Consider the following 13,809-nt stretch of genomic DNA (forward strand, 5'->3'; position numbering starts at 1 on the left):
TAATAAAGACTTTTAAAAGCCTTCAATTCTAAGTAAGGCACTAGGCTAAACAATGGTAAAAGATAAATTATAAGGTCATAAAATTCATGAAAGCCCTCAGGAATGCCTGCAAGATATTTGTAATAGAGTCTTAGAAAAGTCAAGGTGGAAAATATCCCACAGATCAGCAGGCTCAGGCTCCATGTTCCACAATGAAGAAATTTGGGCTGGGGGAGGTTGAACTGAATAACTCTCAGAGACACGATGAGAATTTAGGGCACTCAACCCCCAGCGTGATGTTCTTTCCGGACATTACACGAACTTTTTAAATTGCTAGGAATAATTTGAAGTGAGCAAAAATATTTCTACGTTAAAAAATGGATTCATGACACAGTAGAAGAGCTATAAAGCAAAAGTAGGTAGTAGTTATGGCAAGTCATTTAGTCAAGGCACAACTGTTGGGAAATTTGACTTCAACTTTTTAATAGTAACTAAAACTCACAACTAGCCATGTCTGGCATTGTTATATTTCATATGTAGCTTTGTTATATTTTATATGTTCTCATAGAAAAATTATATTTTTAATCCAAGACTATATCCTACCAAAAAATAGGAAAGACATTTCATATTTTTTCCTAGCAGTAAAATGACCAATTTGCTAGATCAATGGAGAAATTTTGATCTAATGGGAAGAAAACCCAGAAGAGCTAAGCATCACAAAGGCAGGTAGTGTAGGCTGGTGGAATTCAACAGAAATAATGAGTTTGACATTTCTGGGCCTTTCACTTACAATGGTGGCCATCAGTCCCACCTCCAATACTAACACACCACATGCTTAGATGAAGCGTTTTGCCATTTTATTAAAATCCACCCTTCTGGTGGATTTTACAAAACCCATGACTGTGCTGCCTCATACAAAAAAGCATTTTTATTTACATCGTTGGTAACTATAGGCCCTTTCATCTAAGTGCCCCGTGCTGTGATTCACACCTTTCATTGAAGCTGTTTCTTTTTCATTTTATCATTTGTTCAGGCAGTCTAGGGAAGGAAATTAATTTGTGGGCAGTGGTGTTCTTGGCTTAAATAGACATTAAAAGAACTAAAGAAAATTGACAGAACATCTGTTAAGATGACACAGAAAGGGTACATCTTAAAATATTTAGTCTATGCACTAGGCAAATAAAAGAAGCCTCTTATAAATGTATCAAATGATTAATGGACCACATCAAGACCGATTAAAAATCTTGATACATAGACCTACAAGTAACCCAACTACACAGTTGCAAGAGACAAAAGATAATCAGGTGGCAATTTCAGTGCATACTGCCTAGTAAAAAGAAATCGTTAGTGCATTGTGGTATGAGAAATGAACAGCACCATAAATGTCAGAGTTCACTTAGACGTGAACTGATGCAGATGAAAAAATAGAAGTAGAAACTAAACGCAAGAAGCTGAGACACAGAAGATTAGATCAGTATGAAATAAAGGAGCCTGTGGGAGTGAAATTAGGCATTATGCTTCTAAACACCAGATATTAAATATAAAATAATGCAAGCAAAAAAGACCCCAAATACTATTTCTTTGGAAGCATTTTCAATCCTGACATATGGGAAGTCTAAAAATAATGTTTGAGTCCTTTAAAAGTAATTTCCCCCAGGAGTTAACAAAGACATCAAGAAAAAAAAATTCATTTCTACACCTTTGTAGCACATAGAAAATGTTTTTCATGGTATTAACATTTCTAGGGGAAACACAATGTTTTCCTCAGACGTATGAACGGAAACAAGGAATTATTGGTCTATTGCTACTTAAAGAGTTGATGTTAAGCAAAAACAACTTGGAAAACATTTACCAAATGCTGAAAACCCAGGATGGATGAAGTACTGTGACTTCTAGTGGGACGATTCCTCTGCTCCCCAGAAGCCAGCACTCACAGCCCCAACTCCATGTTTCAAAACTGTCTTCATGGAGTGCCTGGGTGGCTCAAGTCATTTAAGCATCTGCCTTCAGCTCTGGTCATGATCCCAGGGCCCTGAGAGGCTCAGGTCATGATCCCAGGGTCCTGGGAAGCTCAGATCATGAGTTCAGGGTCTTGGGATGGAGCCCCGCATCAGGCTCCCTACCCAGAGGGGAGGATGCTTCTCCCTCTGCCCCTCCCCCAACTCATTCCCTCTCTCTCTCTCTCTCCCACTTATGTGGAAATCTTAAGAAAATAAAAATAAAAAAATAAACTGTTTTGATTCTATGTTTCCCAGTGTCTGGTTTTCTGCTTGGTAACATCTTATGCAAATATGTTATGTCTTAAGTAAATTATAATGTTCATGGCTGCAGGAAGCCCTTAAAATGCATCACTATAAATTGTTGTATGTTTGTCAGCTAATGAAAACCGGTTTGGGGTACAACAGGACTTTTGGCATCATTCCAATAAGACTTATATTCTGATGTTTACTAAACCTCTTAGCCCAGGTGTAGGAGATGTGGATTTTGTCTAGTCCCAGGAATTCAGCTAGATAGGGATCAAACCATTCTGAACACCTACGAACTCAACAGGAGATCAAGGAAAAGCATAGCAACAACTCTCTGAGCAGAAAAATGACCACTTTCTGGAAGGTAGAAAGCAGAAAAATGACCACTTCTCCACTTTCTGCGGAGAAGTGAATCCGAGGTGATATTCGGGAGGATAGACAGCAGGGGAGGAGGCCTCCATCAGCCACTTCTGGCAAGTGGTAGAGCCACAGAGCATAAAATTGGAACTTTTAGAAGTCGGCTCCGCTGAGGGACGTCGCTCCAGTGGCTAAGTGGGGGATGGAACCCTCTCTGGGACAGTGTGGTCTCAGGACCCTCAGAGTCACAGAAAGACCAGGGGTGCCTGAGTGCAGCAGAGCTCCCAGGTATCGGAGCAAGGAAGCCAGCTGCTGAGACAGAGCCTAGGAGTGGGCTCTCAGCTCGGGGTTGCCATAAACCATGATCCATGGCACAGTCAGATCTTTTCCAGCAGGGACCCAACAAGCAGCAGATCTGGGGAGACTCCCCTTCCTCCCCTGGGAAGAGTGGCATGGGAGCGCACCACAGGGATCTGCTGGGTTTGGAGACTCCACATGGGGTCATGTGCCAGAGATAGAAATGCTCGGTCACAGGCCGGGTGGGCACAGAGTGTGGCCAGAGACCAGGGAAATGGAAGTGACTGACTGCTTTTCTCTGGGGGCTCACTGAGGAATGGGGCCCCAAGTTCTTGGATCCTCCAGGGCAGCAATTAGGAGGCTGCCATTTTCACTATCATCCTCCAAAGCTGTAGGGAAAGCTTGTAGGGAACAAAAGCTCCCAAGAACAAACCCGAGCAAATAACTTAGCCTGGACCCGGCAAAGGCGGGGCAATTCCGCCTCCAGCAAAGACATTTGGGAGCCATGGCAACAGACCCCTCCCCCAGAAGATCAGCTAGAATAGCCAGTCAAGACCAAGTGTACAAATCAATGAGAATGGCAGAACTCCAGCACTAGGGGAATACTGAACATAGAATTCACAGCTTTTTCCCCATGATTCTTTAATCTTTCAAAGTTAATTTTTTTAACTGTCTTTTCTCTTTTTTTTTTTAATTTTTCTTTCTCCCTTTTTCAACCAACATCTTATCAATCCCTTTTTTAAAAAATCTTTTTTATTTTTCAGTTTTAGAGTCATATTCCATCCCTTCATACTAGGTACCCTTATTTTTGATATATATATATATAAGTTGTTCTCTTTAAAATTTTGAGATACAGTTTCTTCTAACAGATCAAAATATACCCTAAATCTCTAATGTATGGCTTTGTTCTAGTATCCTGCCTGATCACATTCTCTCCTTTTTTTTTTTAAATCTTCTTTCTTTTTTCAACCAATTTCTAATCTTATCAATGCCTTTTATAAAATCTCTTATAATTTTCATCTTTACAGTCATATTCCCTCCCTTCATAGTATTAACCCTTATTTTGGTACATATATAAGTTTCTCTTTCTTTAAAATTTTGGGAGGCACTTTCTTCTAACCGACCAAAATACAAATACAAAATACACCCAAACTCTAGTGTGTGGCACTGATCTATGCACCAGCCTGATCATATTTGATCATATTCTGTTTTTTGTTTTGTTTTGTTTTGTTTTTGTTTGTTTTTATCTTTCTCTTTTTTTCTTTCTTTCCCTTTATTTTCCCCCAGTTTCAGGTCTTTTCTGATTGTTTAGTGTTTATTTTCTGGGGACATTGGTACCCTGTTAGCATTTTGTTCTCTCATTCATCTATTCTCCTCTGGACAAAAGGACAAGATGAAAAAAAATCACCTCAACAAAAAGAACAAGAGGCAGTACCGACTGCCAGGGACCTAATCAATATGGACATTAGAACAATGTTGGAACTAGAGTTCAGAATGATGATTTTAAAGATACCAGCCAGGCTTGAAAAAGCATGGAAGATATTAGAGAAACCCTTTCTGGAGAAATAAAAGAACTAAAATCTAACCAAGTCGAAATCAAAAAGGCAATTAATGAGGTGCAATAAAAAAATGGAGGCTTGGGCGCCTGGGTGGCTCAGTTGGTTAAGCGACTGCCTTCGGCTCAGGTCATGATCCTGGAGTCCCGGGATCGAGTCCCACATCAGGCTCCCTGCTCAGCAGGGGGTCTGCTTCTCCCTCTGACCCTCTTCCCTCTCGTGCTCTCTGTCTCTCATTCTCTCTCTCAAATAAATAAATAAAAATCTTTAAAAAAAAAAATGGAGGCTCTAACTGCTAGGATAAATGAGGCAGAAGAGAGAATTAGTGATATAGAAGACCAAATGGTGGGGAACAAAGAAGCTGAGAAAAAGAGAGATAAACAACTACTGGATCATGAGGGCAGAATTTGAGGGATAAACAAAACCATAAGATGAAACAACATTAGAATAATTGGGATCCCAGAAGAAGAAGGGGGGGCAGAAGGTATATTTCAGCAAATTATAGCAGAGAACTTCCCTAATTTGGGGAAGGAGACAGGCATCAAAATCCAGGAGGCACAGAAAACCCCACTCAAAATCAATAAAAATAGGTCAACACCTCAACATCTAATAGTAAAACTGACGAGTCTCAGAGACAAAGAGAAAATCCTGAAGCAGCTCGGGAGAAGATATCTGTAACCTACAATGGTAGAAACATTAGATTGGCAACAGACCTATCCACAGAGACCTGGCAGGCCAGAAAGGACTGGCAGGATATATTGAGAGCACTAAATGAGAAAAATATGCAGCCAAGAATACTATATCCAGCTAGGCTGTCATTGAAAATTGAAGGAGAGATAAAAATCTTCCAGGACAAACAAAAACTAAAGGAATTTGCAAACACAAAACCAGCCCTACAAGAAATATTGAAAGGAGTCCTCTAAGCAAAGAGAGACCCTAAAAGCAACATAGAACAGAAAGGAACACAGACAACATACAGTAACAGTCACCTTACAGGCAATACAATGGCATGAAATGCATATCTTTCGATAGTTACCCTGAATGTAAATGGGCTAAATGCCCCAATCAAAAGACACAGGGTATCAGATTGGATAAAAAAAACAAGACCCATCGATATGCTGTCTGCAAGAGACACATTTTAGACTCAAAGATGCCCCCAGATTGCAAGTGCAGAGGTGGAAAACCATTTACCATGCTAAAGGACACCAAATGAAAGCTGGGGCGGGGGGGCAATCCTTATATCAGACAAATTAGATTTTAAACCGAGGATTGTAATAATAGATGAGGAAGGACACTATATCCTACTTAAAGGGTCTATCCAACAAGAAGATCTAACAATTGTAAATATCTATGCCCCTAACATGGGAGCAGCCATTATATAAGGCAATTAATAACAAAAGCAAAGAAACACATAAACAACAATACAATAATTGTGGGGGACTTTAACACTCCCTTCAATGAAATGGACAGATCATCTAAGCAAAAGATCAGCAAGGAAATAAAGACTTTAAATGACACACTGGACCAAATGGACTTCACAGATCTATTCAGAACATTCCATCACAAAGCAACAGACTACACATTCTTCTCTAGTAGTAGAAGAATTCATGGAACACTCTCCAGAATAGATCACATTCTAGGTCACAAATCAGGTCTCAACTGGTACCAAAAGATTGGAATCATTCCCTGCATATTTTCAGACCACAATGATTTGAAACTAGAACTCAATCACAAGAGGAACATAAGAAAGATTTCAAATACATGGACGCTAAAGAGCATCCTACTAAAGAATGAATGGTTCAACCAGGAAATTACAGAACACTTAAAAAAAATCATGGAAAGAAATGAAAATGAAACCACAGCTGTTCGGGCGCCTGGGTGGCTCAGATGGTTAAGCATCTGCCTTCGGTTCAGGTCATGATCCCAGGGTCCTGGGATCAAGTCCCGCATTGGGCTCCCTGCTCCTTGGGAGCCTGCTTCTCTCTCTCTCTCTCTGTCTCTCATGAATAAATAAATAAAATCTTTAAAAAAATAAAAATAAAAAAAAAGAAAATACAGCTGTTCAAAATCTTTGGGATGCAGCAAAGGCAGTCCTAAGAGGAAAGTATATAGCAATACCAGCCTTTCTCAAGAAACAAGAAAGGTCTTGGGCGCCTGGGTTGCTCAGTTGGTTAAGCGACTGCCTTTGGCTCAGGTCATGATCCCGGAGTCCCGGGATCGAGTCCCGCATCGGGCTCCCTGCTCGGCAGGGAGTCTGCTTCTCCCTCTGACCCTCCTCCCTCTCATGCTCTCTGTCTCTCATTCTCTCTGTCTCAAATAAATAAATAAAATCTTTAAAAAAAAAAAAGAAACAAGAAAGGTCTCAAATACACAATGTAACTCTACACCTAAAGGAACTAGAGAAAGAACAGCAAATTAACTTAAACCCAACAGGAAAAGAGAAATAAAAAAGATCAGAGCAGAAATCAATGAAATAGAAACCAAAAGAACAGTAGAACAAATCAATGAAACTAGGAGCTGGTTTTTTGAAAGACTTAACAAGATTGATAAACCCCTGGCCAGACTTATCCAAAAGAAAAGAGAAATGACCCAAATCAACAAAATCATGAATGAAAGAGGAGAGATCACAACCAACACCAAAGAAATACAAACAATTATAAGAACATATTATGAGCAACTCTATGCCAGCAAATTAGATAATCTGGAAGAAATGGATGCATTCCTAAAGATGTATCAACAAGCAAAATGAACCAGGAAGAAATAGAAAACCTGAACAGACCTATAACCACTAAGGACATTGAAGCAGTAATCAAAAATCTCCCAACAAACAAAAGCCTAGGGCCAGATGGCTTCCCAGGGGAATTCTACCAAACATTTCAAGAAGAATTAATACCTACTCTGAAACTGTTCCAAAAAATAGAAATGGAAGGAAAACTTCCAAACTTGTTTTATGAGGCCAGCATTACCTTGATCCCCAAACCAAAGACCCCATCAAAAAGGAGAATTACAGACCAATATCCCTGATGAAAATGAATGCAAAAATTCTGACCAAAATACTATCCAATAGGATCCAACAGTACATTGAAAGGATTATTCACCACGACCAAGTGGGATTTATCCCTGGGATGCAAGGTTGGTTCAACATCTGCAAATCAAAAAACTTTTGAAAAGTACAGCATCCTTTCTCAATCAAAACCCTTCAGAGTATAGGGATAGAGGGTACATACTTCAATATCAAAAAGCCATCTAGGAAAAACCCATAACGAATATCATTCTCAATGTGGGAACACGGCAGGGATGTGCACTATCACCACTGTTATTCAACATAGTATTAAATGTCCTAGCCACAGTAATAAGAAAACAAAAAGAAATAAAAGGCATCCGAATCAGTAAAGAAGTCAAACTCTCACTCTTTGCAGATGATATGATACTTTATGTGGAAAACCCAAAAGACTCCACCCCAAAACTGCTAGAACTCATACAGGAATTCAGCAAAGTGGCAGGATATAAAATCAATGTACAGAAATCAGTGGCATTACTATACACCAACAAAAAGACAGAAGAAAGAGAAATTAAGGAGTCGATCCCATTTACAATTGCACCCAAACCCATAAGATACCTAGGAATAAATCTAACCAAAGAGGCAAAGAATCTGTACTCAGGAAACTATAAAATACTCATGAAAGAAATTGAGGAAGACACAAAGAAACAGAAAAACGTTCCATGCTCATGGATTGGAAAAACAAATATTGTGAAGAAGTCAATGCTACCTAGAGAAATCTACACATTCAATGCAATCCCCATCAAAATACCATCCACTTTTTTCAAAGAAATGGAACAAATAATCCTAAAATTTGTATGGAACCAGAAAAGACCCTGAATAGCCAGAGGACTGTTGAAAAAGAAATGCAAAGCTGGCGGCATCACAATTCCGGACTTCAAACTCTATTACAAAGCTGTCATCGTCAAGACAGTATGGTACTGGCAAAAAACAGACACATAGATCAATGAAACAGAATAGAGAGCCCAGAAATGGAACCTCAACTTTATGGTCAACTAATCTTCGACAAAGCAGGAAAAAAAGTCCAGTGAAAAAAAGACAGTCTCTTCAACAAATGGTGTTGGGAAAATTGGACAGCCACATGCAGAAGAATGAAACTGGACCATTTCCTTACACCACACACAAAAATAGACTCAAAATAGTTGAAAGACCTAAATGTGAGACAGGAGTCCATCAAAATCCTAAAGGAGAACACAGGCAGCAACCTCTTCGACCTCAGCTGCAGCAACTTCTTCCTAGAAACATCACCAAAGGCAAGGAAAGCAAGGGCAAAAATGAGCTATTGGGACTTCATCAAGATAAAAAGCTTTTGCACAGCAAAAGAAACAGTCAACTAAACCAAAAGACAACTGACAGAATGGGAGAAGATATTTGCAAGTGACATATCAGATAAAGGACTAGTATCCAAAATTTATAAAGAACTTATCAAACTCAACACCCAAAGAACAAATGATCCAATCAAGAAATGGGCAGAAGACATGAACAGACACTTTTCCAAAGAAGACATCCAAATGGCCATCAGACACATGGAAAAGTGCTCAACATTGCTTGGCATTAGGGAAATCCAAATCAAAACCTCAATGAGATATCACCTCACACCAGTCAGAATGGCTAAAATTAACAAGTCAGGAAACAACAGATGTTGGCAGGGATGTGGAGAAAGGGGAACCCTCCTACACTGTTGGTGGGAATGCAAACAAGTGCAGCCACTCTGGAAAACAGTATGGAGGTTCTTCAAGAAGTTGAAAATAGAGCTATCATACAATCCAGCAATTGCACTACTGGGTATTTACCCCAAAGATACAAATGTAGGGATCCAAAGGGGCACGTGCACCCTGATGTTTACAGCAGCAATGTCCACAATAGCCAAACTGTGTAAAGAGCCAAGATGTCTATCGACAGATGAATGGATAAAGAAGAGGTGGTATATATATACAATGGAATATTATGCAGTTATCAAAAGGAATGAAATCTTGCCATTTGCAATCACCTGGCTGGAACTGGAGAGTGTTATGCTGAGCGAAATAAGTCAGAGAAAGACATTTATCATATGACCTCACTGATATGAGGAATTCTTAATCTCAGGAAACAAACTGAGGGTTGCTGGAGTGGTGGGAGGTGGGAGGGATGGGGTGGTGGGTGATAGACATTAGGGAGGGTATGTGCTATGGTGAGCTCTGTGAATCATGCAAGACTGTTCAATCACAGATCTGTACCTCTGAAACAAATAATACATTATATGTTTAAAAAAGAAGAAGAAGAAGGAGCTAGCAGGGGGGGAAATCGGAGGGGGAAATGAACCATGAGAGATGATGTACTCTGAAAAACTGAGGGTTCTAGTGGGGTGGACGTTGGGAGGATGGGTTAGCCTGGTGATGGGTATTAAAGAGGGCATGTTCTGCATGGAGCACTGGGTGTTATACACAAATAATGAATCATGGAACACTACATCAAAAACTAATGACGTAATGTATGGTGATTAACATAATATAATTAAAAAAAAAAAACTAAACCTCTTAGCCCACAAGGAGTGTTGAGTATCTGTGCTCACACATGCACATGCACCTAAACCCACACACACAACCACCACAACAGACAGGGAAAGGCAGCCCATTTCAGAACAAAAGCAGAGCAGAAAAACATGAGTTCTTTACAACATGATTACATGCCCATGCATATAAATTATTTATAGTGTTCAGAATAGTTTTATTACTGCTTTTGTTACCCATCCCAGACCCGTAAGAGCCATCAGCATAGTCCTAAACTATGTTAGTAGGCAGCTTGGTAAGTGATTATGAACATCGGGCACAGCATTTTCACTTTCATATCTGAAGTGTCTTTCCTACATCTGTGAAGTATCCTGAAGCACAAATATCTTTTGACAGTTTGCTGCCAAATGACTTCATCTCTTTTGTTGCTAATGGTTGATTATAACATCTGGATAAAGACTGAAGTGAAAAAAAATCCAAGTTTTAATATGAAGCAGATTAGTTTTGAAAATTCTATTATGTCAAAAATAAATGGCAAATACAAAAATCTCTTCACTGATTTACATGACATTATTTTTTTAAGTTGAAAAATAATTTTCTGAATGTGGCAGCATGAACATTTCAATCATGACCCCTTGCTCCCATACCTTGTACAATTATGTTTACTGTAGCTTGAACAGAGCCTTCATTATTGTCGGCGTGACAGGTAAATTGACCATGATCCTGCAGGGTGACATTCTGCAAGTATAGTCCTCCAGAAGTAGCCAGGTGCCTGGATCCATCCAGGGCCTCTCCACTGCCCCTAGTCCAAGTAACATGGGGGTGTGGGTGGCCTGTGGCCATACATTCCAAAGTTGTGCTGGTGCCAATTAAAACCTCTGTGTCCTGGGGCTGGATTATAAAACTAGGCTTGGCTAAAGGAAAGAGAAAAACAAAACAAAATACAACCAGTAGCAGTTAAGAAGTTTTATTTATTCTACATTGTGGGGTTTTGTTTAAGATTTTTTAATTTTTTTATTAGAGAGAGAGAGTACAAGCCGGGGGAGCAGCAGACAGAGGGAGAAGCAAGCTCCCCACCAAGCAGAGGGTTGGACTTGGGGCTTGATCCTAGGACCCGGGGATCATAATCTGAGCCAAAGGGAGACACTTAACTGTCTGAGCCACCCAGGCACCCCTCTACATTGTGGTTCTTAAAATTTTTGTCAATTTCAAAATGCCTTTATACTAAAATATTATATACATACATTAAATTCTCAAATAGTTAAATCTAAAACATTTGGGTCTTAAATCTAGATTGATATAAATGTGCAATTTTTTAAATAGATTGCTTCCCTTGATGCCATCATCACAGACACTGCTAGTGCCCACCTATTTTTTATTTTAGGGGCTAACTGTTCAAATTAGCCTTCTCAGACTCTCTTGCAGTTAAGGGTATCCATGTGACACAGTTCTACCAGTGAGATGTAGGCACACGTCCCTGGAAGAGTTTTCTTCCCTTATAAAAGAACAGTCTAACTAGTCATTGCCTTTACTCCTGTTTGCTACCTGGCACTCAGGCATGAGTTTGGGTTACAAGAGCCAACTTGGGCCACGAGGTGACAATTATGAAATGGAGAAAAAGGTCTCAATGCAAAGGACTGAAGAATAGAAAGATATCATTGGAGCATTGGGCTGATGTGGCAGCTCTGTCCAGACTCCTGCACTGCTTGTGGCATATGAATAAACCACATTCCCAGGTGCGCATGTGCACACGTTCACACACACACACACACACACACACACACACACTATGTTTAAGCCATTTCTCATCAAATTTTCTGTCACTTTCAGCCAAATATAATACAAATTGACTTGCTAAGTATCCTTGTAAATACAAAATTTAGACTTCCATATGGAGTGTTCCACTCACTGATTCATAAGAGTTTCATCTTTTCTGGAAATCTCAAGCAGAAATTAAATACTTATGAGGATGTTAAACATGCTTAGTTACTGGATCTAATTTTGGGGGGCTCCTTAATTTCTGAGATGAATATACCATTAAGAGTAGAGATAAATTTATTTAATCTAATTCAACAAGCAAGATTTAATTTAATTTTAACAATATTGAATGCCTTAAGTTAGATAAAATGCTAGATGTTGGGAAGATACAAAGATGCACAGGATACTCCTTTCTTCATAAGCTTATGCTTTAGCTACAAGGACAGAAGACAAACCACATAATCTGAAGAACTACAACATACCTTGGAAATCATTATATTACAGTAAGGTATAAAGTGCTATAGAGAAATGGAAAGAACTATTATAATAATTGAGGTATGAAAGGTTTTTGAAGTGAATCAATGGCAGTGGAAATGAAAAGGAAGACAATCTGATACATCTTGGAACCAAATTTCTAGAGACTTGATGAAGACAAGATAGCAATGGAGGCTGAATCTGAAGTTTGGGGAAGATAATAATATCAACAGTGATGGAAAACGAAGATGGAGTGCAGGTGAATGTGCTTGAGGAACATAAAAAATTCACATTTGAAAATGAACAATAGTGCTCACTTCGGCAGCACATATACTAAAAATGAACAATAAGACAGTAGTGACATCAATCTAAATCTCAGGAAAGATACCAGCAATAAAATCTTTGAAGTGTACATTAATTACTCAAGTTGGATGTTTAGGAATTGCTTTAAAACTCAAGGAGAGCTCGGGATGCCTGGGTGGCTCAGTTGGTTAAGCGACTGCCTTTGGCTCAGGTCATGATCCTGGAGTCCCGGGATTGAGTCCTGCATCGGGCTCTCTGCTCAGCAGGGAGTCTGCTTCTCCCTCTGACCCTCCCCCCTCTCATGCTCTATCTCATTCTCTCTCTCAAATAAATAAATAAAAAGAAAAAAAACTAAAACTCAAGGAGAGCTCAATGGAGGAAGAAGAAATGTGGTTAGGGCAGGCAGAATGGACAAAGAGCAGGTGGGGAGGGTGTGAGGAATGGCACAGTTGAGGCAGGCTGAAGGCCTTGGGAAAGAAGGAGAGGACCTTCAGAAAGGATCAGGAGGAAGTGGTGCCCAGAAGTCAAAGTAGGAATACTCCAGTGTGCGGTGTCAGGCTTGACCTGGAGGGCAAAGTGAATGACACTTTGGAAGGAGCTAGTGGGTTTGCCAATCAGAAATTACTGACGAACTCTGTAAGGAATTCCCATATTCAGTCAATCTCTGATTCAAATGTATTATTTCTCCTGGAATAACGCTTCATTCAGGGACATTTTCTCTACTCCCTCCATCACTGCCAATGTCACTACTCTCCTCTGCATTGTCACCACAGCCGCTGACCTCCTCACCTTACTCTGTCCTCCTGCTTGTCCTCCAAACTGCTGCTTGGGAGATCTTTGTAGCAGAGAAATCTAATTTTGAAACACCTAGAGTACAGTCATGAATGTTCAACTCTGCCTTACAATTCATCAAATCTCATGTAATTCCCAACCCTTCATCTGTATCATCCAGACATCCAGAACTTCATGTCTTGAATGTGCGCTGCTCTCTACCTTTCCTGACCTTTCTACTAAGATAAGGTTTTAATCCTATTTATCTGGCTGTTTTCTACTTCTTGCTTTCAGCTTAGATGTCACTGGTCCTGGAAAATCCTTCCATGAATGAACACAGATCTCCAAGTCTGATCTAAGTGCTCCTCCTCTGTCAGGGGTCTGTTGGAGCTGGCTCTGGAAAGCCAGTTATCAAATTTTTGGAATTTTTCAAACTGACAGTTAAGCATAGCCATTATTAAAAATTAAATTACATAAACTTACAACTAAATAAATCTAATTAATATCAAAGATAAATT

At 39.6% G+C, this 13,809-nt stretch overlaps 1 protein-coding gene across 1 annotated transcript in view; it reads right to left on the reverse strand.

Moving 5' to 3' along the window:
• PXDNL (peroxidasin like) overlaps positions 1-13,809 on the reverse strand; it is a 483,807-nt gene that overhangs the window by 143,412 nt on the left and 326,586 nt on the right. The window contains exon 10 of the mRNA XM_021688214.1: positions 10,633-10,899. Within this exon, the coding sequence (XP_021543889.1) occupies positions 10,633-10,899 (267 nt within the window). The remainder of the gene's footprint in view (positions 1-10,632; positions 10,900-13,809) is intronic.

This window comes from Neomonachus schauinslandi, chromosome 4, assembly GCF_002201575.2.
Source record: "Neomonachus schauinslandi chromosome 4, ASM220157v2, whole genome shotgun sequence".
NCBI classification, from domain to species: domain Eukaryota; kingdom Metazoa; phylum Chordata; class Mammalia; order Carnivora; family Phocidae; genus Neomonachus; species Neomonachus schauinslandi.